This window comes from Egretta garzetta, unplaced genomic scaffold (assembly GCF_000687185.1).
Source record: "Egretta garzetta isolate BGI_Z169 unplaced genomic scaffold, ASM68718v1 scaffold424, whole genome shotgun sequence".
Taxonomy (NCBI): Eukaryota; Metazoa; Chordata; class Aves; order Pelecaniformes; family Ardeidae; genus Egretta; species Egretta garzetta.
In genome coordinates this window covers 53937-78944 of record NW_009259489.1, presented here as the reverse complement: position 1 = coordinate 78944, position 25008 = coordinate 53937, and the positions used below count along the sequence as shown (strand labels likewise).

At 42.5% G+C, this 25008-nt stretch overlaps 1 protein-coding gene across 1 annotated transcript in view; it reads right to left on the bottom strand.

Annotated features, from left to right (window-relative positions):
• The window catches only part of ARHGEF28 (Rho guanine nucleotide exchange factor 28), a gene marked incomplete at its 5' end in the record, with an annotated part of 91902 nt that overhangs the window by 34537 nt on the left and 32357 nt on the right, over positions 1 to 25008 (bottom strand). The window contains 5 exon segments of the mRNA XM_035892780.1: positions 461 to 500; positions 3770 to 3881; positions 5599 to 5743; positions 8220 to 8521; positions 10942 to 11072. Coding sequence (XP_035748673.1) covers positions 461 to 500; positions 3770 to 3881; positions 5599 to 5743; positions 8220 to 8521; positions 10942 to 11072 — 730 coding nt within the window.

Genomic DNA, 25008 nt, shown 5'->3' with positions numbered 1-25008 from the left:
CTAAAAAGACTGCAATCCCTCCTTATAAAAAGGAGTAACACTAGACCACGGAGTGCTCTGAAAGCGTGATGTGTTACAAGCTTGTCAAGATCATGGTTGGTACCAAAAGCCCCCTTGCTTCTATTACGGTGTTTTGGAAGTTTCTACAGCAGACAGGAGCTCCTATAACGAACATATATAGCACATCCATAGTATGCATGTCCCGCAGTGGCGCACAGCAAATCTCCACTGCAGGACACACATGGTGAGGAAAGCACAGAGCAAGCCAGGCTGAGCTCAGCACAGGGTTTAAGCCTGGGCTTACAGATATCCCCTGGGCAGGGAAGCACTCCCTAAATCACTGCTGAAAACCCCGCTGCAAGGGGTGCTGAGGCCTCTTCCCCGCTCTGCTCCCTAGATGGCATTCTTGCATAGACCTGCTCCCAGCGCCTGAAAATGTGGGTGCGACAAGTAGCCGTACCTTTTCTCTCGGGACTGCTCAGGCAGGCTGTACGCTCGCTCTGCAAGACATAAACAGTTATCAGATGGCAAGGTCGTCAGGTTTATTGGAAATGCACGACCTTCACCAGGCTGTAAGCTTGCCATTAAGGGCTTGCAATGTCATTTGAAAATTAGGAAAGCAAAAACGTATATGCATTAGAAGCAGCTTTTCCTAGGGTAAGACCACTGCCTGCTAAGCTTCATGTAGCGGACAGAATCTGCTAGAACTGAGATGGGTATTAGTGAATGCTAGTCTCTGCAAACAGTCTGCTTTTAAGAATGAAAAAAAATATTTATTTTGTTTTTCTTAACAACCCGGACTTGAATGATTCACACTTCATTTTGCTTTCTACAGAATTTGTTGTAAAATATCTTAATGGCATTCTTCTAACATTTGCAGTTACCTGCCTTATGCAGCTTTATCTATAGTATTAAAAAAATTTAAATCCCTCTACATAAAGAGTAATATTACTAGTCTATGTACTGCACAGGATGTGTAATGTGTTACAAGTTTACATCCTAGAACCAATAGAGAGGACTCAAGGAGATACTGTTCAGCAAACTGTCTAAAAAGCAAAATAAAAGATAAAACATTCAGTTGGGTTGTTTTGGAAGAAACCAAGAGAGACCATTCTGGCATTTCCAAACTAGAAGCCATTCCATTCTGCAGACATTTCTTGCAAAGCTACCACAGGTATGGGTCAGAAAGACACTTAAAAACCTGCCTAAGTCAATGCATCAGACTATGCCTTCTTTAAAGTTAGATACAAGTACGCTTCGCTGAATCAGCATGTCTTCAGACAACTGTAGACTCAGGTTAGTGAGAGCTAGAATATTTACCAAAGAAGCAGCGAGACTAAAAGGGCATTTCACTTAGTTGCCAGGAACAACCTGTGCCGCCAGATGCTTTTTGAAGAAACGAAGGCCATGTACCCACAGGAGGTGAAGATAGCCTCATGCAGAAGAGCGCCATGGGGTTGGAATTGAGGTACTTACTACAAGGGTGGAGCAGAGACACTGACTTAGAGAGTGAAAGAGCCTGAAGGAGGGATCGACCACTGTTCGTGAGCACATCATCTACAGAGCAGGGACAAATCCTTTACTGTCACAGCCTGGTAATACCTTCTTGAATAAAAGCAGGCAGTTGTTTTAAACCTCAGCATACTGAAAAGCCTCCATCAGAAATGGATGGCGATTGCTCACTTTCTTCTTGTACTTTGAGCGAGAAGGACTGTCCTGTTGCCATCCTGCATTCCTCTGCTATGGCTTAGGTTTCATTGCAACGTACAAGGTCAGCTGCACCTCCCTCCTGCAAAGCGAAGCCCCGAGCGAGTCGTCCAAAGCACTGGCAGCTGGGCAGAGGGACACCATTTCAGCGCACAGACCCCAACACAATCCCACTACAGCTCGCAGAGACCAGGATGAAGTATCTGACCTAGCTTCTTGGACCGAGGTCTGGGGCTAGTCCCATACGGACATGCGACTGCTCAAAGCGAGTGCAGCTCTGCCTGCCCCACGCAGTGATCACCATTGACAGCTGCCAAACACTCCGTTCAACACTCCTATCCCCGCAAAATGCTGGCAAGGAAGGGACGAGGGAGGAGGTGCTGGTGGCAGGGAAGCGCCAGCAGGAACCTCAGCAGACCACCACCCTCCCCTCCCAGCAGCTGTAGGCTGCAGAACAGGTGTGGACAGGGAAGCGTTTCCACCTTCTCCACAAGGTAGGTAAAGGTCCAGCACGGACTGTCCCAGGAGGAAGGGGAGAGAGAATGAACAGGACACGGGTCCCAGCCCAGATCAGGTCAGGGCAGGTAATGGTGTCTGGATGAAGCTTAACGGGCTGCAACACCAACAGACCCATAGCTGCGAGGTCAAAGGGGCTCTGTTTTAACTTTAAGCACATGTCACAGGGCTTTGCTGATCTGCCATCCTCTACTTCCATGACATTTTTCCCCCTTTTTCTTCTGCCTTGTTTCGCCAAAGACTTCTCACCTAATCTGCTAGATACAAATGGTTACAAATACATTAAGCGATGGGGGAAAATACAATGCGGCTGTGTGCTGCAGGCTGCAGTACATACCCCTCCTTACAAGGGGACATGAAATCTTGCAGCGAATTTGGACAACCACAAACAACTTATTTGCTGCGCTGCTTAACTCAGTTTCTTAAGGAAAAAAAGATGTCTGTGGTCACTGTCAGTCTGCCCATCAGCTTTCTCCACCTCACCTTCCCAGCAGCTTTTGAATTTGTTAACTGGTTTCAAAGCTAATCGTAACATTTCCACAACTTTTGTGTGTTTTCACATTCAGTGTCATAGAATGACAGAATAGTTTGGGTCGGAGGGGACCTTCAAAGATCACCTCATCCAATGCCCCTGCCACGGTCAGGGACACCTTTCACCAGGTCAGGTTGCTCAAAGCCCCATCCAACCTGAGCTTGAACACTTCCAATGATGGAGCATCCACAGCTTCTCTGGGTGTGCATCCCATCTGGTTCACTGTAACTCACATGTTCTGCCTCTTGCTCAGGACTAGTGGGAAGCTAAAGGTATACTGGAGGGAGGGACAAGCTGTATGTATGGCAATGGATGGGGTTGTAGGGACAGAGGCCAAGCCTCTTGAAACACAAGTGTTTTGTAAGTGATGTGGTCTATATGAAAAGCACAGTCTATCTGTTTCATGCTTTGCATGGTTTTCAGATAAGAGCCATACCCTTATTGTGAAAAGTGTGGGCTGTCTTCTAAACACGAAACTATGTGTCTAGAAATAAAGCATGTTATAAACAATTTGTAAAAAGCTACAAGCTTCTTGCAGAGACATCTCTTGACTCTACTTGATGGAGAGGATGGGTTTTGCTCCCTAGCCTATGGAGATGACAACAGCCCATCCATGTTTCAGAGACGCCCCATGACCTACAGGAAGCTGGGGCCATCTGCCCCTGTTGACACCTCTTCTGTGTCATCCTGAGCTTCCTCATGGTCTCTGCCCAGCTGGGGTAAGGATCTGCCAAACAGAAGGTGACTGCCCTTGCCTGCATTACTTTTTCTGACTAATATCCTCCCAGTCCCTCCCAAGGATCAGCTGCTGTATCAGAGGAGGGCATGACAGGGCAGTAGACGGGAGAAGAGTGAGGGATGATGGTAGGGGTACCCGAAGGCAACCGAGCCCTGCTTTCACGCACATTGGCAAGGTCTGTGTGCAGGACAGGCTGGACTTAAAGCCATTGGCACTGGGCCAGAAGCAGGAAGGCATGGGATGAGGCTCCGCAGCTGCAAAACCAGAGCACTGACCTTCATTCAAATCCCCAATGATAAAATCCCGAGGAATGCGAGGTCTTCCCAATAAACCTTTGGGTGAGGAGCAGGAATAGGAGCGCGACCGAATCCCAGACACTGTGCATTCCTACAAGAAATTGCAGCAAATTAAAACTTGTGTCATTGTGAAATTATCACCAACGGAAGCAAAATACATCAGTGACAGAATTTCTGAAAGATGGCTGATCACATGCATATGTTTTCTTAGCTTCATTAAAGCTTTAAGTTGAAGTACAATTTTTGATGACTTCATTTGAATTCTTAGGAAGTTTGTCATACTTCCACCATGATAAATTTTTGTGTATTACAGGAAATAATTTGTGGTTACAAGTTAGACTACAAGAAAGCTTACATTCTTTTCCAGTTTGGTGGCAAGTGCCATCCAAACAGTGTTGTTGGCCATTATATCTGATGATCAAGCTATCTTCTTTTACCAAGGGAGCTATTAATCTTAGTACTTTAATACTTAGGAACATTTCATGTAGACTAATGTCCTGCCTTGGTAATTACTGATGTCAGAGTTTCCAAAGAAGGAAGTTAGCCTCTTTCTTTTTCTCTCTGCACTTTTTTAATTGCACATGAAAAGATTTTCTGATCCCCAAATATGTCAATGACAAGGCTTGGAAGGAAACCCCCTGATTTTTGATACATCATTTGTATTTCAACAGAACCTACTCCTAAACTGCTTACCTTATTGTTTTTAAAAGTGGAAAAAACAGTAAAACCCATGGGTTGATATAAAGACAGTTTAACAGCACAGCAGAGGAAGAGAAAATAATATGAATGAGAAAAGAATACACAAAACAAGCAATGCACGATGCAATTGCTCACCCACCTGTTACCCAGTCCCATCCCCGAGCAGTGATTGCTGCTCTCCAGCCAACTGCCCCCAGTTTCTATACTGAGCATGATGTCCTATGGTCTGGAATAGCCCCCTGGCCAGTTGGGGTCAGCTGTCCTGGCTGTGCTCCCTCCCAGTTTCTTTTGTCCCTGGCAGAGCAGGGGAAGCTGAAAAGTCCTTGACTGCTGTAAGCACTGCTCAGCAACAACTAAACCACCAGTGTGTTATCAGCATTATTCTCACACTAAATCCAAAACACAGCACTATGCCAGCTACTAGGAAGAAAATTAACTCTGTCCCAGCCAAAACCAGGACAGTAGGCCCAACAGAATTCAGTGTATGTACTGAACTCTTTTTTTCCCTTTATGTAATCATTTGCTGAAGGTCAGATGAAGCTTTACAGTGGCAAGAAGTCTAATAAAAACATAAAGAATCCCTACAAACAAAAAATAACTCTACATATGTGTCTGAAGATCTCAGAAATGGCACCATGGTCTAACGAAAATGAATGTAGTCAGGATACTTTAGAAAATCATAATGAAGAGAAGAGATTTGCACTGGTCTAGCAATTGTTTTAAAACAGGCAGCAGGCTGGCTTTATGCTTTACAAAACTGTTACCCTTCCACATTAACTACAGCTGGTTAAACATTTCCTCACTAAATATATTTTGGTTAGAAAATGCTGATTCACTGAACCTGAGATATTTCCTTTGAAATGCTTCTGATAAATGATCGTTTTTTCCAAAGCTGAAGTGAATCTCTGATGAACCCTTCCCATGGCTGCTGCTGAGCCCAGCCACAACCAGAGAGCTCCAGCTCCACAACCCTGTGTGTGCTGCTCTCCGGAGGGACTAGCACTGCCAACAGGGAACTCACTTTTCCCCTTCAGATTCAGATGCTTCTCACATGTTTTCAGTGATTTACATAATAGGAAAACAATGCAAACCAAGATAGTATCAAATACCTTGGGCTGCAGACTGGTAGACAAGTCTAATCCATCTCTGCTACAAGCCATGGCCTCTGAAGAGCCGAGGGGAGGGTAGTGAACGTGGGATCTGTCCGAAACACCTCCACTTCCACCATCCACTTCAAGGTCATCGAGACTTGAACTGAAGCAGACAACAGAGTTTTAATTCCCATGAATTCTAGTAACAATCCATCTCAACCTTAATGCAACAAGCAAACATACTGCTGTATACTCTGATCAATGACAACCCCAAACACCTTGATCACGTCAGGTAAGTCACGCGCTGAGTCCCCTCTCAGGTCTGCCGTCACCTGGTCAAGGTACTCAGTTATGTCTGACCCAACCTTGTGGATCTGCAGTACAGATGTTTGCACTGCCCACGATCATGCAGACTCCCAGCATGCTCAGCCACCTATGGAGGAAGATTTTCAGACCCATGTTCAGCATCTCCCTTAAAATGAGATGGTTTTTTCCACCCCATGTACCTTCTTCTCTATATAGATGATAAGGAGATCTGAGACAACTAGCTCAGATTTCAGTATTAAGATAAGTGGGCGTATATGGCTATTGTGTGGATGTGTGCATTTCAAAGATATTCTGTGTCTATTCACAGATATCTTTTTCTCTATATCTGTGACTTGACAGAGGATGGAAGAGAAAAATAACGAGAGATGATGGAGGGTCTGAGGCAGTTTATGAGATTCACTTCAAAAGTTGTAAACTTAAAAACATATAGAACTATAAGCAGACAGAAAAATCTCTGGCTAAATCAATACTTCAAACACCTAGAGGCTATTTGATCGACGAGGGTCCTTGAGCAGGAGAGTGCAGTAAGGTTTCTCAGCAGTACCAGGGTTTCCCAGGATGGGTCCTGTTAGTTGCATGAGCAAGTTCATGGTCTCTTCATCAAGAGTGACTGGAAGGAACGGCTGACTGCTTGCAATAACATTCCAGCCTTACAACATAAAACTTTAAATATGTGTGGTATTTCTAAATAGCCAGAGTTCCTACCAGGAATAATAGCACAACAATTCCTTCACACACCACTACAATTCACTTTGTTGAAGGGCAAATCTATTGATACTGTCCAAAACTACTTCCTTATTACACTTCTGGTGACTACCTTTCGCAATGTTTCCTAGTAATAGCCCATGTAATGTCTCAGAAACGAGTTATTTAACTGCATTATCAGTTACTGTCACATTTTAAAACTGGAAAACCAATATGTGTCTATGTCAACAGGCAAGCATACATGTCTTACTGGGGGTAACTTACGCAGGGAATTTTTCTGACATAAAAAGCTGTTTTAAAGATCTGCTAAGTAACTTGCCACATCACCTCAGATACTTCAGGGAAGGTGCCGATGGAATTACACACTGATAGTCTTATTTTATACGTAATGTTTAGATCACTTACAGTTGGCATATTAAGGTCAATCATATCTCTCTGAAAAATCATATATGCACTTAAAACTCATATAGAGGTACCTGACCTAGGTCTTAAAAAAGGTGGGAATATTTAAAAATGGATAGGAGAGAAATGTTTATGGCAGAGAGGCAGAAGAAGATTATTTATAGTAATCTACACAATATCCCCATAGCTAGCAAAAATAAAAGGTTTGGGAACAAACAACTCTTAGTCTGACATTCATTGTCTTATCCGTGGTAAAACATTCCTCCTAATGGGACTTTATAGTTGCAAATGAAACTCAAAATTAAGGTAGAGGAAATGTTATTGCCCACTTCAATCAACAACGGACAGACATTACTGCTTCCTTACTGTTTTTACATAGACCTGATGCCCTACCTCCAACCAGCCCAAACACTCGTGAAAGGTGGGAGACAAATTCAGATTTCCTCCTGTACAAGAAGGAACTGATTTCATGTCTCTCCTATCCAGAGAAGCAATAAAGCCTTTTCATCAAGGAAATTTACTAAATGTTAAAAACAAAAATTACAGTTTAATCTTGAAAGCTCTCTGACTTCCTGAAGCCAACCACTACCCAGCATAACCTAGAGCCATCTGGAGGAGGGGTCTCACACAACTCACTCTGCTGGCAGCAAACCTCGTGTACCAGCAAAAGAGCAGGAAACAGTCTGAACCTATCAGAAACGTGAGCTGTACTCTGCATTGTCTTTTGAGGTAAAAAAATACATGCAATCAGGAATAAGTTGGTTCTTCTACAGGCCAGTGCAAAGAATGGAAAGGTCCCCAGAAAGTTCAAAAGATTTTGGACTATTTTCTTAAAGGAAAATATAACTGAGGAAAACTAGAGTGAAAATTCTGGTTTCTGACAAAAACACCACAATGGAAAATCTAACGGTGAACAGCTGATTCTTTTTTTTTTTTTTTTAAAGAACACATACAAGGAAAAAAGGTATAAAAGTATAAATTTGCATTAAAAATTAATTTACTTAAAGGATACCTTCTATTTGTTAAAAATGTCTTCGTAACTATTTTATGAAAACAGATCATTAAGACAATTTAAATGTCAGTAATTGAAAACAGTGGCTTTACCTCAGTAGTAATATTTATTACTCCAGATTCTGTTTCATCTTTTGAAATAAAAGGTTATCATAAATAATCCTCATTCTGGCCATATCACGTCAATTGCATACCTTCTTTTTTTCATGTCAGCATAAAGTTGGCCCCGATCCTTAATAAATGCATGGGTCTTGAATGGAAGGTATGAATCTGCTCCATATGGATCAGAAGGTGTAACTGTATGTATTAAATCTGCATTTTCTCCATTTTTCACTGGCCTTTGATTTCCTTCATTTGGAACATACATATATTGGTCATTCTCCTCAAGGGAAGGCGATGAAGAGCTCTTAGCCATCGGGATTGTGTTGGTGGGATTCAGACTTGTTTCACTGTTGCCACCATCGCCATGCACATAGTTAGTTTTTAAATCTCCAGCCTGCAGAGCAAAAATGAATGCTGTTAAGAGGCAGAAAGAAGATGCATTGTCAGGGAAGAAGGACCAGATTAGTTTGCCATTTTATTTATGGTTATATATTTCCTCGCCCCATTACTTTTTACAGCACATGAATTGAAGGCAAGTTATATGGCTAAGAAATTCTAGAGCTTGCGTTGCTTTTTTCCATAATTAGAGTAGCAATGAATTGGTATTTGCAAATCTAATGGTTTTCTCACTCATGTTTATACCTTTTGTTAAATGTAGCTTTTTAAAAAAAATATCCTTGAGTCAAGCAAAAAATATGTGTAATACATTAGTGTGGGAGTCATATGGAGAAGAATTCGAACACCATGCAATTTAATTTGGAAAAATCAGCTTACACGTCCTGCACTTTTAATTTCCTAATCTCTGAGATAAACATACATGACCTGGAAGAGAGGTTCTCTGAGAGAGGAAAGGAAAGGAATTTTTATTTTTTGCCATTAAGCAATTATGGCCATGAAGCACCCCTTCTCTTGCACAAAGAGAGGAATGGAGTTGGGAATTATGTTTTCTCAGGTACAGGGATCAGGATTTAGACCCTGGTAACAAATAATTTTTTGTGCAACTGAGGTTGAATTCTCCTGCAACTCTGCAGAAGATACTAAAATACGGTTAACTGTTAGTCTTTTAGTTAGATGCTCTGTCATCTATTTAGATGCTGAATAATACTGAAAAGTCACATGGTCAGTGAAAACACTCAACCTCCAAAGAGCACTTGCATAAAAGCAAGAAAAAAGGAAGGACTGCAAGTGCCTCCCAAAGCCCTGGTCTTTCAGACTGCTGACTTCCTCCTCTCCGGCCCCATTTGAGATGTGTTTTCATCCCCATCATAATGATGTTTCTCTTAGTAAAAGACAGAAAGAACTGCTGGCATTTTTACAGCAGCCCATATTTGCATTCAAAGATACAGCCCATGCAAGTCTGGAAGTCCTGTTGTGTTCTGCAGACAAAATGCACAAAGGTAAAATGCTTCTCCCAGGTCTTATGCAGCTGTTCCTCCCTTCAAATTTATTCCTGCCTGGGCAGCATTTCCCCTCTGCACCAGAGGGACCTCCTCCAGCAGCTGCTCCAGCTCCTGCTGCCTGGTGCTTACGGGAGAATTTGGCCCCAATCTGCAATTTAACAAAGTTGAATGTGGCTACGTATTGAGCAAAAGTTAGTAATCCAAGCTGAAGGACACACACCCCCAGCACTACGCTCAGGTAACATCTGCATCTGTAACAGAGCTGCACTTCTGCAGCTCTGTCCTTTCAACAGGGATATTGTGAAAATCAAGGGCTCGCAGATTGCCGACACAGTCCCCTGCCAGTTGCTCGCTCCTAGGTCATTATTTCATGCATCTTTCAGTAACCTTAGGTTTATTTTGAACATGCTGGCCTCTGACTGAAACTTCCATCTCAGCTGTCACAACGAACCAGATCTGCAGTGAATGCAGTGGCTGAAATGTTTCAGGGAATGAAAACAAAAAAATCCAAACAAACAAAAAAAAAGAGGGCAGTTGAAATCACACTTGTAAAATCTCAGCCTTCTTCTAACATTATGATCTGATAATTTCTTACTCCTATATTCCAACTTTGACCCCAAGGAGAGCCCATAGCAGGTTACAAATAAATAAATCGCTTCAACCGTCACTGAAACATAGCTACAAGCCACCAGAATTTGGCAGCTGTTTAACTACACACAACAGCTATACACAAGAATTGGACTAGTCCCCCCTGCCCAAGTTACTAATCTGAGTGTCACTGTGGGGGAGGTGCAACATGGTGATGTAAAATATAATTTAGTCTGGACACTCTGGCTTATCTCCAGTGCCGGTGACAAATAAATCAGAAACATGAGTACTAAGTCCAGATCTCCAGTATCAGAATGTTCTGTGCCAGTTTTAGGACACCAACTTCATCTTTTCAGCAATATCTCACTTTTGTTGAGCCTATAAAAGCTGAGCTATGAGCTTATAATTAACTTCCAAAACCAGCCAGCACCAGCAAATTCAGCTCTTTTGAGAATATACATAGAATTCAGAAAATCTGAAGTGCGCACGAGCAAGCTACATTGTGTAAATGTTTCTTAGAAAGAAGCAAATAGCATCCAGCTCGTAAACACGCAGAAGAGACAGTAAGAGCTACCTTGGAGCTCCCCCTACAGGCTAAGAAGAGTAATTCCTAACACCAGCTGAATCTGTTAAAAGGGACCTCATAAGTGGTTACAAAATACAGCTGAGAAGAGTAAGGTATTACTGTTTTTAATTTAGAGCTTTACTAATTGGCCACACAACACTGCTGACAGACATGGAAGATCCTGGAAGATCCTATCACACAAATAAGGTACTGTAACAGAAGACAATGAAAAATTCGTCAAAAGTTGAAACATAAGCTTACTTGGTCTACTACCATGCAGTTTGCATATACTTCATCACTTCCACTCAGCATGGCAGAAAGTCTGGTTGCGGCAAAGAAAGTAGGTGGAGCCTTCAGTTTCCTGAGAACATCAAGAGTAGAGTGTCTCTGCTCTGTAAAAAAGAAGTTTTGGAAAATATGCCATTAAATGTCAAACTGTTTTGTTCTCATGTATATACGCTGTCATAAAAATGGCAAAGTTAAACATTAAGCACCAAATCTTAGGACTACAATTTGTGTAATACTTGTGTGGCCACTCAAAAATCTGCCCATTTTGTAATTGCCTAATACTTGTTTTATGTTCCAAGAAGCCTACATTTGACAAAACTCTAAAAGGTACCACAGAATCATTCATATCTCTTAAAAATAAGTGTTCCTGTATCTTGATTAGCAAAATCTTCTGTTCTCTACCTAAGCTAGAACTTTGTAGAGATCTGTGGTTGCAGAAGTACAGAGGACAAGATTTGTGGGCTGGGATGACATATGCACGATCCTGGCCTATACATTAAGTACCTAACATCTGATACATTATATGAACAGAGTACTGTTCAATGGCAGTCAAATAATGACTATCCTAAAGCACTCTACCTACTGGGAGCACCATAAACACTAACCTTAAACCAATAAAGCAGATCACTGTTCTTAAAATAAAAAACAGCAACAAAATTTTAAGAGGGATATAAATAAAATAGCACTGATAGTGCCTTTACAGGGTGACAGCAATCAATCAATATTTGACCCATGAACAAGATATTTGGGGTGAAGACTGCATCTGATCTGCTTCAGGTACTGAAATAAGAAATCATCAGTTTCACCAGAAATCATTAACAGAAGTTCAGAGTTTAGTTTTCAATAGTGTGTTCATGACTGCAAATATTATAAAAAGCTACATGGGCTCACTCTTTATTTCATGGCTTTGAGCAGCAGAAAACCTAATCAAGTGCTACAGAAACACTGTCAGTCTGTCCTGCAGGCCCACTTCTCTTAAAACTGCTTATAAGTATGAAGAGCATACACAAATTCAGCAGCTGAGCTACTAGTCAAGGCGTCATATTATCTTCTGATTGTAAAAGGAGCAAAATTTGTCAAAATGGAAACCAGTCTTGTCCTAAACAGTGTGAAAACAGGCTAAAAAAAAATCACAACTGTACAGTAATTTTCCTTATTTTAAGATGCTGTAAGTCAAGCATTCCCATTGGAAGTGAGCTGAGATAGATTAGCACAAGAATGATGTGATAGAGAAAGTATCATAGCCAGCAAAATATCTGAAATCAAAACTCTCGACAAACTTCATCCCACTTTGGCTGTTACTGAAAATTATGCAAAAAATCCTTCTTAGTCTGTATAAGAAATTTATTTTCTGTAAAGGTGGGAAGGTAAAGGTACCTCTGAAGACTTTCCCCAGGCTATATACCTAAAGCAATATAACTGCTTTTGAAAGATCACAGAATCATATAGCACAGTTTGGGTTGGAGGGGAACTTTAAAGATCATCTAGTCCAACCCCCCTCTGGCATGGGCAGGGATATCTTTCACTAGATCAGGTTGCTCAAAGCCCCATCCAAGATGCCAATGGCCATCAGATTGCAAGAAAAGTTATAATGAAGAAATGACACTGGATTAGAAACTACACTTGTCAAGGTCTCAGGCATTTATTCCTCTGGGGAAAAAAAAAAAAAGTCACGGACCACTGCCAAAATGGCAAGGCTACACCAGAGCTTTTATTTAGTTTTAAGATGCTATCTCATAAGGCTCAAGAAGACTAAGCTCTATACTTAGAGAAAACTGGAAATTCCCATTTAGAAATGGCACACTATTAATTACTTGGTTTCTAGTCCTGGCAGTCCTTGTGGGATCTCATACCATTAAAACACCCTTACGCTTCTTATTTTGCTTCTCCCTCCTGCACGAATTTTAACATTATTTCAGCGACTGCCATCTCAAGAATAGCTAAAGTTACAAACTGTTTCCTTATGTCTGCCAAGATCCCAAAGCCTTTGTTTATAAATAGTATAAAAGCATTGTTTTCTACAGCAGTTCATCAGACTTTGGCAGCTAAAATCATACGGAAATGTGATTTGGCAAAACTGGCAGTAGTTTCCTGTGGCAAGTAAAGCTTTCCAAGGGCTGGTCTTAAACCAACAGCCAGGAAGACAAGAAACGTCAGGCTCTCCATTGCTTCTTGTTCACTTAGTACCTTCCCCAGCACATGCTCCCTCTTGTATGTAAACCCACTGGGTACAACTGGCAAGGGTGGCATTTAGCTCCAGCACTAGGCTGCAAAGGTTCATTTCATACACACCCCTAAAAACCAACCCAGGCGTTAGGGATTCCTGAATCACAGCATAAACTCGAGTCTTTGGAGACAGTTTCTTGACTTCAGCAACAGTCCCCACTGCTGAGGTCTCTATAGACAGCTAAAGGACTGCGCTATGAATTACACATCCTGAGCCAGAAACAACAAAATCCCCCTATTACTTCAAATTTTTATTTATATAGCAACTTCTAACACCACATTTTACATTATTTTAAAATTCTGTAAGAGAATAAGAACCTAAGTAACAACTTCTGAAAAAAGCTGCTGCAAATACAACATGATATATCAGAACAGGTTATCTGCAGTACTTTCCATGGGTAAATCATTACTGATTACCACTGCTAGATGCCATGTATTTTTCTGGCAATGCTCCAGTCAGCTTGTTTTTAAAGGTGAGATGTCTAAATAAATAATTGTCAGGGTTTTAAATGAACAGACAAAAGGTAGCAGGTTATTTTAGGCTTTGTGTTGCAATATGTACCTCCCTAATCCCACTCCACCCCTCAATTTCAAACACATGTGAAGGGACAACTACATCAAACTAACTTTGTAACAAGAGAAGAATTTCAAGACTTTGCTGAATGCAGGGGAGAGCGTTATTAATTACACATTGACTGTGCTAGTAACTTATTTCCACTGGACAGGTCCATGCAGTTTAAAAAGTGACAAAACTGTCGCAAACACCTGCATCACATACTGCATTCCTACAGCCCTACTAATTGCCTCCAGCTTGCCTCGCTGGCTCCAAGTCATCTTGGTCTTATGGGGACCATCAGCAGACCTTCCTGCAGGTTAACATGGCAGCAGGCAATAGCTCGCTGTGCTGGGTACCAGTAGCAATATACAGCAAGGCTGTCCTTGCCTGAAAGATGAGGAATATCAACAAAATGCATTTTCAGACAAAATGCCTCAAAAATCTCCCCTATCCATTCAAAATGCTTACTCTCACTGCAGACGCAAAACTTCAGCACAGCATATGGAAAGACAGATAAGATTGCCAAGGCAAACTGGCACTTCTTTGTGAGAGTGAGGGTGTATCAGAGTTTTAGCTCTGACAGCTGTTGGTGCTGGACTTCAAGATGCTTACTAAGGCAAAAATGACCCTAATACAACACAGCTGAGTTGCCCTGGTACTGAACACCCCAGCAAGCACACTTCACCAAGCTGATCCTCCTGCCAGAGCTGAACACTCTCTGGCTGTATACTTGTGCCATAGCCACAGAAAAAGAATAAAACAAAGGCATGTCTCCCCTAGCAGAGCCTGTGGCTGTCTGCCACCTGCCTGGTAAACAGTCGAGAAAGACATATGTGTTATTGTGTTATTTAGGTGTAGGTGAACAAAAGCCACAGTGCTGGGAAGCATAATCTCCAAACCTGGATAAAAGAAAAGGCCTTGACCAATGAATAACTAAGCACAAGTTCTCTACATCTTCTGCCGTGTTGTCATCGAAGTTATACAGCAAAAGCTGCACATTTTACCAGGCACAAAAGCTTATAAAAATACTTCAACTTTCAAAAAATTATCATCATAGCAGTAATTCAAAACATGCTTTAAGCTGGCGTAAGAAAATGTACAGCCTCGAATGACCTGTGTCGGAAAATGGAAAGAACATAACACTGACTGTTTTTCCACAAAAATCAAATCATTCTATGAGAGAACACACAGCAAAAGAGTGAAATACATCAACATGACCAAGCTAAGAGCCAGGAAAGAAATTACAAATTCCCCTCTCCAGATACAATGAATAGCTTTCAGGCAGCTCATCACATTTACCCACAGCAATCTGAGCAGGGGTTAATGTATATCTGGAAGTAAAAGAGCTATGAAGTCAGCGAAAAATGCAGTGTGCTGGTTTTGGCTGGGATAGAACTAATTTTCTTCATAGTAGCTAGTATGGGGCTGTGTTTTGGATTTATGATGAAAACAGTGTTGATAACACAGGGATGTTTTTGTTACTGCTGAGCAGGGCTTACACAGAGTCAAGGCCTTTTCTGCCTCTCACCCCCCCCCACCAGCGAGGAGGCTGGGGGGCACAAGAAGCTGGGAGGGGACACAGCCAACCCCAACTGACCCAAGGGATATTCCATACCATAGGATGTCATGCTCAGCATAGAAAGCTGGGGGAAGAAGAAGGAAGGGCAGATATGTTCAGAATTATGGTGTTTTGTCTTCCCAAGTCACCATTACGCATGATGGAGCCCTGCTTTCCTGGGGATGGCTGAGCACCTGCCTGCCCATGGGAAGCAGGGAATGAATTCCTTGCTTTGCTTGCATGTACAGCTTTTGGTTTCCTTATTAAACTGTCTTTATCTCAACCCATGAGTTTTCTCACTTCTACCCTTCCAATTCTCTCCCCCATCCCACTGGGGGGGAGTGAGCAAGCAGCCGGGTGGCGTTCAGTTGCCAGCTGGGGTTATATCACAACATGCAGACAGCTGAGTGCATGGGTCATGCAGGACTGCAGAAATACTCCTCTAAATCCAGAAGTGGTCACCTGAATTTAGAGAAAGAAGTCCATGCATTCCTGGCAAGGAGCAGACCAAAGTGACATACATGTAGACCATACGACCAGTTTCAGTGGGGAATCTGCATCCCTAATTCAGTTGTCTTAGTGCTTCCTTCAGACAGCGCAACTATTCATGACAGCAAAATTAATCAAGTACATATGAATAGCATTACAGAGTTTGTAAAGCAAGGTAGGCTTTGAAGTGCTGTTGTCACAAATTATTAGAGTAGAAACCAAAGCACTGCATTTCCTATATAATGCGTGGAAAGGGTCAGGCATCTGGATGCTAGACATTATACCATCATGTTCAACATGTGGTCCTAAAGTAGCCACTAAGAAACACTTAGGACAAAGGCACTTGTCAGTCGTTGACTTTGATCTTTGTCACCTAAAGGTGGGATGTGAGAAAGCGTCCCTTTCCAACATGGGATTCACAGCCCTGACCTCCCTCCCTGAAGCAGGCACCTTACCTACTATACAAAGGAATTTACAGAGAGAAATAAGTTGGTGTCTCATTTTATGTAACAGCTAGACAACAGATAGTACTTTCCCAAGATATGGGAAGCTCGGTTTCAATTCTCCCCTCTGCCCGAGTGGACTGGGCACGTAACTCCCACCTCCCAGCACAGTGGGACAGACTCATCAGAGAGATTCTCAGCACCTCTGAAGGTTGTTAAAGCCTCCAAAAAGGCTCTGAGTGTCACTGCCCCTGAACAGGTAGGACTATGCAGCGCAAAAGGAGAGGAGAAGAGACGTGCCTTATCGCTATTTCACATTAAACAACAAAATAAATATCAGCAATCTTGCAGCAAGAAACAAAACTTAGACCCCCCCTCCCCAGCCCAATCTCTAAGACACAGTCATGTTCACATTCTCTGTTGAGCCTAATTAACCTTTAATTATGCCACGCACACACAGCCTCAGCAGTGCACGGCCCCAAAGATGTGCAGGCTGGGCTTGGCTCCTGCCAGCCCCCGGGAGGTCAGGGGGAGGGCAGGGGCTCCACCACTCAGTCTGAGAGGTTCCCAAGCAGGGACAAAAGCTGACCTTGAGGCACATAGGGAACTTAAAAGTCTGAAAACACTGATGAGTATGGTGCAAAGTGGGATGCGAGATTTTCCACTTCAGACTCTCCCACCGGAGGTCTGCAGGGGTCCCCTGCCTCCCAGGAGGAGCAACCCCAGACCAGGAAACCAACAGCCTGCTGATCCAGAAGGGAAGGGAGGAGGCTGACGCTTCATGGCCCAAATCAGCTGGAGCACCCAGCGCAGGTACACAAGAATGACTTCAGGGTGGGGAGGACGAATCCCAAACCACTTCCCAACGGGCACTACAGGTCTCTTGTTCACTGAGACCTGAACTCCTGCATGAGGGAAATGCAGGTCTGAGCTACGTGCCTCACACCCACGTGCAAGGATCAACTGGCCATGTTCGGACACTACCAGAAAAAAAACCATAGATCACGAGCATAGATCATGAGAGCCTGTTGGCCCCTGGCAGAGGCACCTCTCCCACCCCATGGGCAGCCAGGGATGCAATTCCCCAAGCACAAGTGAACCCCTGGACTTTACCACTAAAGCATGTACATGCACTCAAGAGCACCTTCTTGCTCCAACAACCCCACATATATGGTCAGCTGCGCGTACAAGCCACATGTGTTGGCATACTACTAACAGGGATGGGAAACAAGATGCAATACTATAACATGCAAACACCAGATCTGTATACAGCACTTTAAAACAGGTAAAGTACCAGTACCATGGCGGATGGGTGCACAGCTACAGAATTTACAGATAAAACAAGTCCTCATGAGAGATGGAAAGAACACACACCATGCAACTTGCAACCCATTTCATCTTCTTTGCAAATTGCATGGTGCATCCATACATACTGCAGAAATTCCTGTGCATTTGGGAAATATTTGATTTCCCCATGAATAAAAGTAAAAAGTTCAAAAAGTGTTCTGCACATTAAAATGTGCATTCTGTACACACTTTTCACTCTAAAACTAGGTCAAAGTCTCAGTCTGTGTAAACATGATTCTTCTGGCTCATTGACTTTAATGACACTGATGGATCTTACCTCTCTTGTTTGGTTTTTTCCCTTTCTGAAACACAAAAAAGCAATTTTATGGAAGGAAGCACAAATTACATTTTTTGTCATTCTTTCTCTTCATTTCTTTGCTTTTAAGTGTAGTAAAAAATTATCTTTCCACATTGAAGCTTTCAATGATAATTCTTTCTAACATAAACTTGCTGGTCAGTGCTTTCCAACCTCCTTAAAACCCCCTTTATCATACTGACAACATTTATAATGCTTACCTCCCACAGACTGCTCCACAAAGAAGGACAATGTCTAACTGTGCAAAGACAGAAACTGACCCTGCCGCCAAAGAGAGTAACTGATCCTTTTGCTTTCTTTTACAGCAGCAAAAGATTTTCCCTCTTCATTCTAGTAAGATTTTTGTACCTCATTTAAAAAAAAAAAAAAATTCCTGTTAGCTGTTGAGGCATATTTGAATTACCAAATTCTCCCTAAATGAAAACAACTGTAACCAGCACAGCTTTCTGCAGCCACTGCCGTGCCTTGCAGCTCCCAGGGTGTCAGAGCTGCTCAGCGAGACCAACACATGCAGAAGAGCTACACAACCGGAGGAGAAAAAAAAAGCCCTAATAAAGAAATAAAAACAATTTTAAAGAACAGTTCGTAACTTGGAGAAAACACTTTCTTCTTACTTAACAAATCCCAACATCATTATCTACAAAAATATAACTAATGGTAGGTAGACTTTTGCTAGAAAGAAAATCTACCTCATGCACGATGTTTATAGCCACCTGCACACAACCAGACAATGAAGAGAAGGCAGAGCTATTAAGCAAGAGTCATTTAAAAGAAGACAGCTTTTTCTACCTGGTTTGGATGCCCGTCTTCGAATCCTCATTTTAGGTAAGGAAGGCCAAGAGTAATTAAAAGGTGAATCAGAGTCTGAGTCCATTTTTGTGTTAAATAAAGAGAGCGCAGATTCTGAAAGTTGCACTTTGTTGTTCTCAATAGCAAGTCAAGTCTAAGAGTGATGTAAAATAAAGGAATGGACAAAGAAGGATCAAATTGCCCACTAAACACAGGGGAGGGAGAAGCTGTAAATGTTTGCTCTCCTCAGGCGTCCAGGCATGTAGACAGATCAGGCTGCAAATACTAAGGCAGAAGCAAGGAAGTTAAAGTATGAGAGCTTCGAGTGGAGCTGTTGCATCGTGGTCCAGAGCTATTTGAAAGGTCACTGTGTGCCAGTGAATCATTAACTCACCTTTCCATTTTGATGTAAATGAAAACAATGGGAGCCAAGTAAGGGAATAAGAAAATAGGTCTCAAAAGTAAACAAACTATTGCAAGCTTTTTCAAAGCTTTGTTTCCATGTTAAAAGTGGGGTTTACAAGGACTCTCAAGTTAAGGACAGGCAAAATGCTGGAATTAAAGAAGCCAAAGATTAACAGTAAGCTAAGAGCACTAATCAATCTACTGGATCCTGTATTACTGCACAGCAATAACCCCTCCTCTCAGCATTCACAACTTTGGCAGACCTTGGGATGCTGCAGCTGGAAAAGCAGTGATAACCCACTCAAAATGTGTTGCTCCCATCTTTCTAGCTCAAATGAGCTTAAAGCTTAAGTGTTACAAAGAAAGATTACACTGTCATTAGAGGAGCTCTCTTTCCAATAATATTTAGTCTGAATAGTATTTTCTCCTTCACACAGTCACCAAGTTAGACAGTGAATCATAAGGATTTTGCAGAGCTGGCACCCTTACAGCTCTGGTCTAACCTCACAGCAATGCACAATACAGCTAGTGACTAATTTACAACAAATCCTCCATTCTTATACAGTCTCCCTGAACAACTCGTAGGCAATTAGTATTCAGTAGGAACTCATTATCCCTTCCCCCAACATCTTTACACTACACAAACTACATTTTTTTTTAAAAACAGGCTCAAATGTGGCTATACAAGAGCGAATACAAAAATAACATGTCCACTGTTTCTTAACCAACTCCACCAAACATTTCTTTTACTTACTCCACAATGTATGTGTTTGTGTATTCCACATAAAGAAGGAAAGGGAATGTGCATCAGCTTAAATGTCAGATTTTGGAAGATGATGACATTTGAGCTTGTTAACATTCCTTACTTCACTTCAATTATTTTTCAGGCTGCTGAGGTCTGCAGCGCTACTTCTGTATTATGTTTCAAGTGATTCTTCAATCCACATTTCAGTTGGAGACAACAACTTATTGGTTGAAAGAAAATAATGCAATTCAAATGCAAATTTAATTCAAAACCCATTAGAAAAATATCTATCAGGTTTTCAGGGATAAAATAATTATTATACAAGCACTTCATAAAGTGCACAAATTACATAAAACACAGTTGAAACACATCATTGTTCTGCCCTTTCCTTAACTGAAGTTCTGCCAGCTTTGTTAGGCCTGAAAAGAATAATTCACCCCAGACGCTGGAAGCCTTAGACTTTCACTTTAAATATTAGGCACTCCCATAGACTTTGTTTGATTTATATATATAATTAACAGCCCCAGGGAATTACAACAGACAATGGATGACTGAAAATACATAGAGGATATAAATCCATGCTTTAAGCATCCACTTCAAAATATCTCCACTCCCTGGAATGTCAGGTTCAAATTGCACTGATAAATCCCCTGGGCATATGGGAATGCAGGCACTGACGTACACCTTTCCCACCTGCACACCATCCAGGGCACTCGCCTGCCTCCCGCCGTGGCCTCAGTTTGAGAGAAGAGGAAAGGACATAGCATATTTGTTGGATAACTTGTTTGCTTAGGAAATGTCTTCCCAACTGCTCCAACACAAAAGATTTCCCCTCTAATGCAGCAATTTTCCCTACCAGAGTGCGTTCTCGCTCTTTGCATGTACTTAACACCAGCTCGAATAAAAGTCATAATTTCAGATGTGTATAAAAGGCAGCACTCCGTGGGTGAGCAGCAGACCATGTTTAGAGAGTGTGGTGTGTTCTACACTGGCTTTAAAATTTCTCAATCTTTTGATTTTATTCCGTTGTGCTACTTCACGTGAAACAGTAAATTTTGCTTACTTCTGTGATACCAGTTCTGGCTTTTTCATTCATACATTCAACTAAAATACACTTACTCACTGCTTTTAGTCCAGGGAAGGCTAACTAGAACTGAACAAAACACTCACAATGCGGAAATGCAGCCGATGTATTTAATGGCATTAAAATATTTTACATGCCGAGACATTTACTTTCCTGAATGACCTCTGTACACTGCATAAATATTTCCGCTGACTGCTCAGTTATTGCCTGTGCCCTCTCTTAAACTATCAGCATTCATTTAGAACCTTCTAATATAAATGAGTAATTAAGGATTGTTAAATAATTTTTCAGCAGCAGCCCTACTACATAACACTCGGAGAATCCAGCTACTAAACTGCTGTGATAAAAACCCGATCATTTACTCCTGCCGTTTATCCTCCTATTTCTGGGCCAAGTTCTTAGGCTTTTCACCCACTCACGGCAATCTCCCCTGAATAGAATCTTGCACAGGAATTTGTCAATGGCAGTCTGAAACTGCAGACAAATTATCAACCTTAACCTCTAGTTTTGCAGGGTCAATTGAGTATCACTCACATTACTTACCCTGTTTGGGCCTTGTGAAAGATTATTTTTTTCTAGTTTGTAAAACTCTTTTATGGAGCTGTGAAACAGCTCATGCTGCTTTTTGCCATAAAGAAGGGCTTTGCCTTACAGTCTTTGGCTAAAAATGTTTCTTCCCCATTCTTGCACTCTGTGGGATGATCCAACCCACTTTTCACCTGCCACTCGTTGTTTCCAAAGTGGTGGCATTTGCATGCAGCTGGCAGCTTATGAGATAAAAGGTGCTTTCTAGCTGGAAAATATTAACCTTACCGTCCACTGAAAAATGTTTTCAACTATGTATACCAAGGTATAGATGTGAAGATAAAGAACAAATGAGGGTTTTGTGTGCATTACCTAAGGCTAATGCTATTGATAAATAATGTAATGCCTTAAATTCTTTCACTGAGTGCTTGCCAAAACACATCTGTATGATATAAATGTTTTTCAGATGTATTACAGTCTATTGTCTATTGTCCAACCATTCCCACGGCTCGTGGCAAGACGGAAGGAAGCAGAGGAATGTCACCAGCATCCACAGCCTCCATGGAACAGCACTGTCACCTCCCCGGCGCACTCAGAGGACAGCCCCAGAGCGCCGGGCTTCCCCTTCCCTTTCCCGAGCACTGCTAAACCACGGGCTGGCAGCTTGCTCTCTTGGGCAGACCAGAAGGAGACAACCTCTCTGGAACCAGTGCCCTCTTCCCAAGATGAAGAAGGGATGTACACGGGATGTAAAGCGGGGCTAACCATCCCCAGACACAGGGCTGGAGAGGGCCGCTGTTGGGTACAGGTGAGATGAGAGCTGCCCAAACAACAGCTCTGCCAAAAATGCCCTGCCCAGTTTGCTCTGGGCAGTCCTCCCTGATGAAGTTGATTCGCCCCAGCTTGGTTCTGCCCCAGGACCTGCAGAGCCTGCAGTCATTTACCAAAGCTGCACATAAAGCTCCGACAAGGAAAAATGGTGTGGAAAGGACTAGGTAATCTTCCCCACCAGCCTCTGTGACCCACAGGCACGTGTGGCTTTCCTACCGTCTTCACTCCATTGTTTGTGTTGAAAACTCAGCAAATGTGAATTAAAGGCAGCTGGAAGAAAAACACTACCAACCAGATACCACACACCAAGCACCCTCCAACTTTTAACGCTCTTTCCACCTGCCCACAACAATGACACGATGGCTGTGCAGGCTGCTGTTGGCAACAGCCTCACAGGTCTCGTAGGATGTCTGGTCACACACTTTATTTTTACCACCTCTCTTCTCTACCAAAGACCTGGGAATTCTTATGAAAGTTTATACTGGAACAGTCAGAAAAACTTTGCCACATCACTATCCTCCCCCTCCCCCTTCCCCAAATCACTGATAAACCAATCATTGAAAACCACAGAACCAAGCCCAGATCCTTAAGATCTTGGCAGATGACCTCCCCCACTTGTTTTAGTGATCTTCCTTATTGCTAAATTTCTGATAGGTGATTCATGCATTCAGTTTAGGGAACTGGCCCATTTATTTCCTTATTTTGTGAAAAGAGGTCTATTGAGGCCTCCCACAAGTAAGACGGCAGTTTGGGATTTAAACTGTTCAGCAGCGGATCCCAAAAGATCCAGGCAGGCAGTCCCTGCCCATCGTCACTGCCTGAAGTATGACAGGATTCAGTGGGTCCCACCTCTCCCACTAGTACCCCGAGGCAGGGTCCCCATCCCGCATCCCCCACAAGGGCACAGGGCTGGGAGGGGCAGGGAGCAGGGCAGGGGAAGGAGGAATGGAGAGTGGTCTTGCACTGCACACTTCCCATTGCAAACACGCTTGCCTTCCACTGTTTCAACCCCAATGCAGCCACAGGTTTTTCCTTTCTGCCCTTACCAGTTTAAAGTGGCAGATTTTGCTCTCCCAGAAAAGCGCAGTCCTGGATGAGTTTGGGTATCACAAGTAAGCATGTTCTGACATGAGATTAAAGGGCCCTGATCCCCCCAGCCACAAAACCTCCTGCTCATACCTCTCCTTGTGCAGGTGTTCTCCACTCTTCCATTGAAACAGCTGATGACAAAACCCACCCACGCTAGAGACCCCTGTTCTGTAACTGGTGTCTCCTACAGATGCTGAGGAGACAGGTACTGGAAATATTAATAAAAAATACAAAATAATGATCTGTTACTATAAATTTGGGTCAATTCTTCATTGACTTACTTGCGCAGTTTCTTGGATGTTAGCCTAGAAATGCACACAGAACTGCTGCTGCCTTCACAGACACCCTGCTGAGAAGCAGCAGGCCACCCTACCCGTCTCCGAAAACGTTGCTCTACACTGAACCCCCAAGTTTACTGAAACACTCCGCAATCACAGCAGGCTGCAGGAGAACCAGAGTCAATTTGTGCATGCTGCTTTCTGGATTGCTTTAAGCTAGACTGCCAGTCCGAGTGTCTTTATGCTCTGCTGCATTTACTTCCACACGGATATACCCTTTCACCAACCCCACACAGGGCACATAGAATCACAGTCCTGCATTCCAGACTGAGAGGAAACTGTGCCACCTAAATTTATACTTAACTCCTTACTATTCTTCCGCAGGTATAGCTCGAATTACAATGTGAAATATTAAATTAATTTTTAAGGCTGTTCTTTTGATGTTTTCTTTGAAGCCAGGGTGACAACTACAGTTAGATCAGTTATAACAAGAATAACACTTTCATGCTAAAAGTATCATGTTTGTGACATTCAATGAACGATGCATTATCCTACAAAGAGCTATTGGCAATACTTACCCTCTTTTGAAAAGCAACTGTTTGTGAGTGGTGGTGCATAAATTGTGTTTCTTTGATAAAGAGCAACGTACCTTTAAAAATTTAAGAGAAACAGCTTTGCATAAACTATACTAGTACTGCAGATCCTTGGAGAACACCCACAAGATGGGATGAAGAAGGGCTCAGAGTTTTTGCAAAACTGAGGCAGAAGCATGACCTCTGTCCAACCGTGACCCAATGTAGCTCCAAAGATCCAGGGGGCAAGCACATTGCATTGTCTCAGGCTTTGTCCCAGACTCTTCATGGTGTCCAGTTCACTGTCCCACTGTCAGGATTTCATGGTGTTCCCTCCAGCTCAGACCTTTCTGATGTCTGGTTCATGACTGACTGTAGATTTGTGTTTTTTTCCTTTTTTTTACCACACCATTCACCTGATGTGGTTTAGGATAACAAACTCAGTTTAGGATAACAAGCTCATTAATACTACTTTCACATGATAGCGGTCAGTATGCCCTGACTCTTGAAACAACCACTAAGCTCTTCCAACAAAGTACATAAAGAGATAATTTGCCTAAATACTCTCCTTGTCCAATATCTATTCACATCAAAAGACTAGCTGGGATATGCAGTACAAATGTGGATGGAAAGGTCGTCGGTTTTTGTCCCCTACCCTGATGAAAAGCTCCCTTGAGTTTATTTGCAAAAGCTTGAGAACTAAGGGCTAGAGTCAATAAAAATCTCTTCCTGGTTTTGGCTCCATGGAGGCTGGTGTGAGCCCCAGCGACACGGAGAGCGCACATGG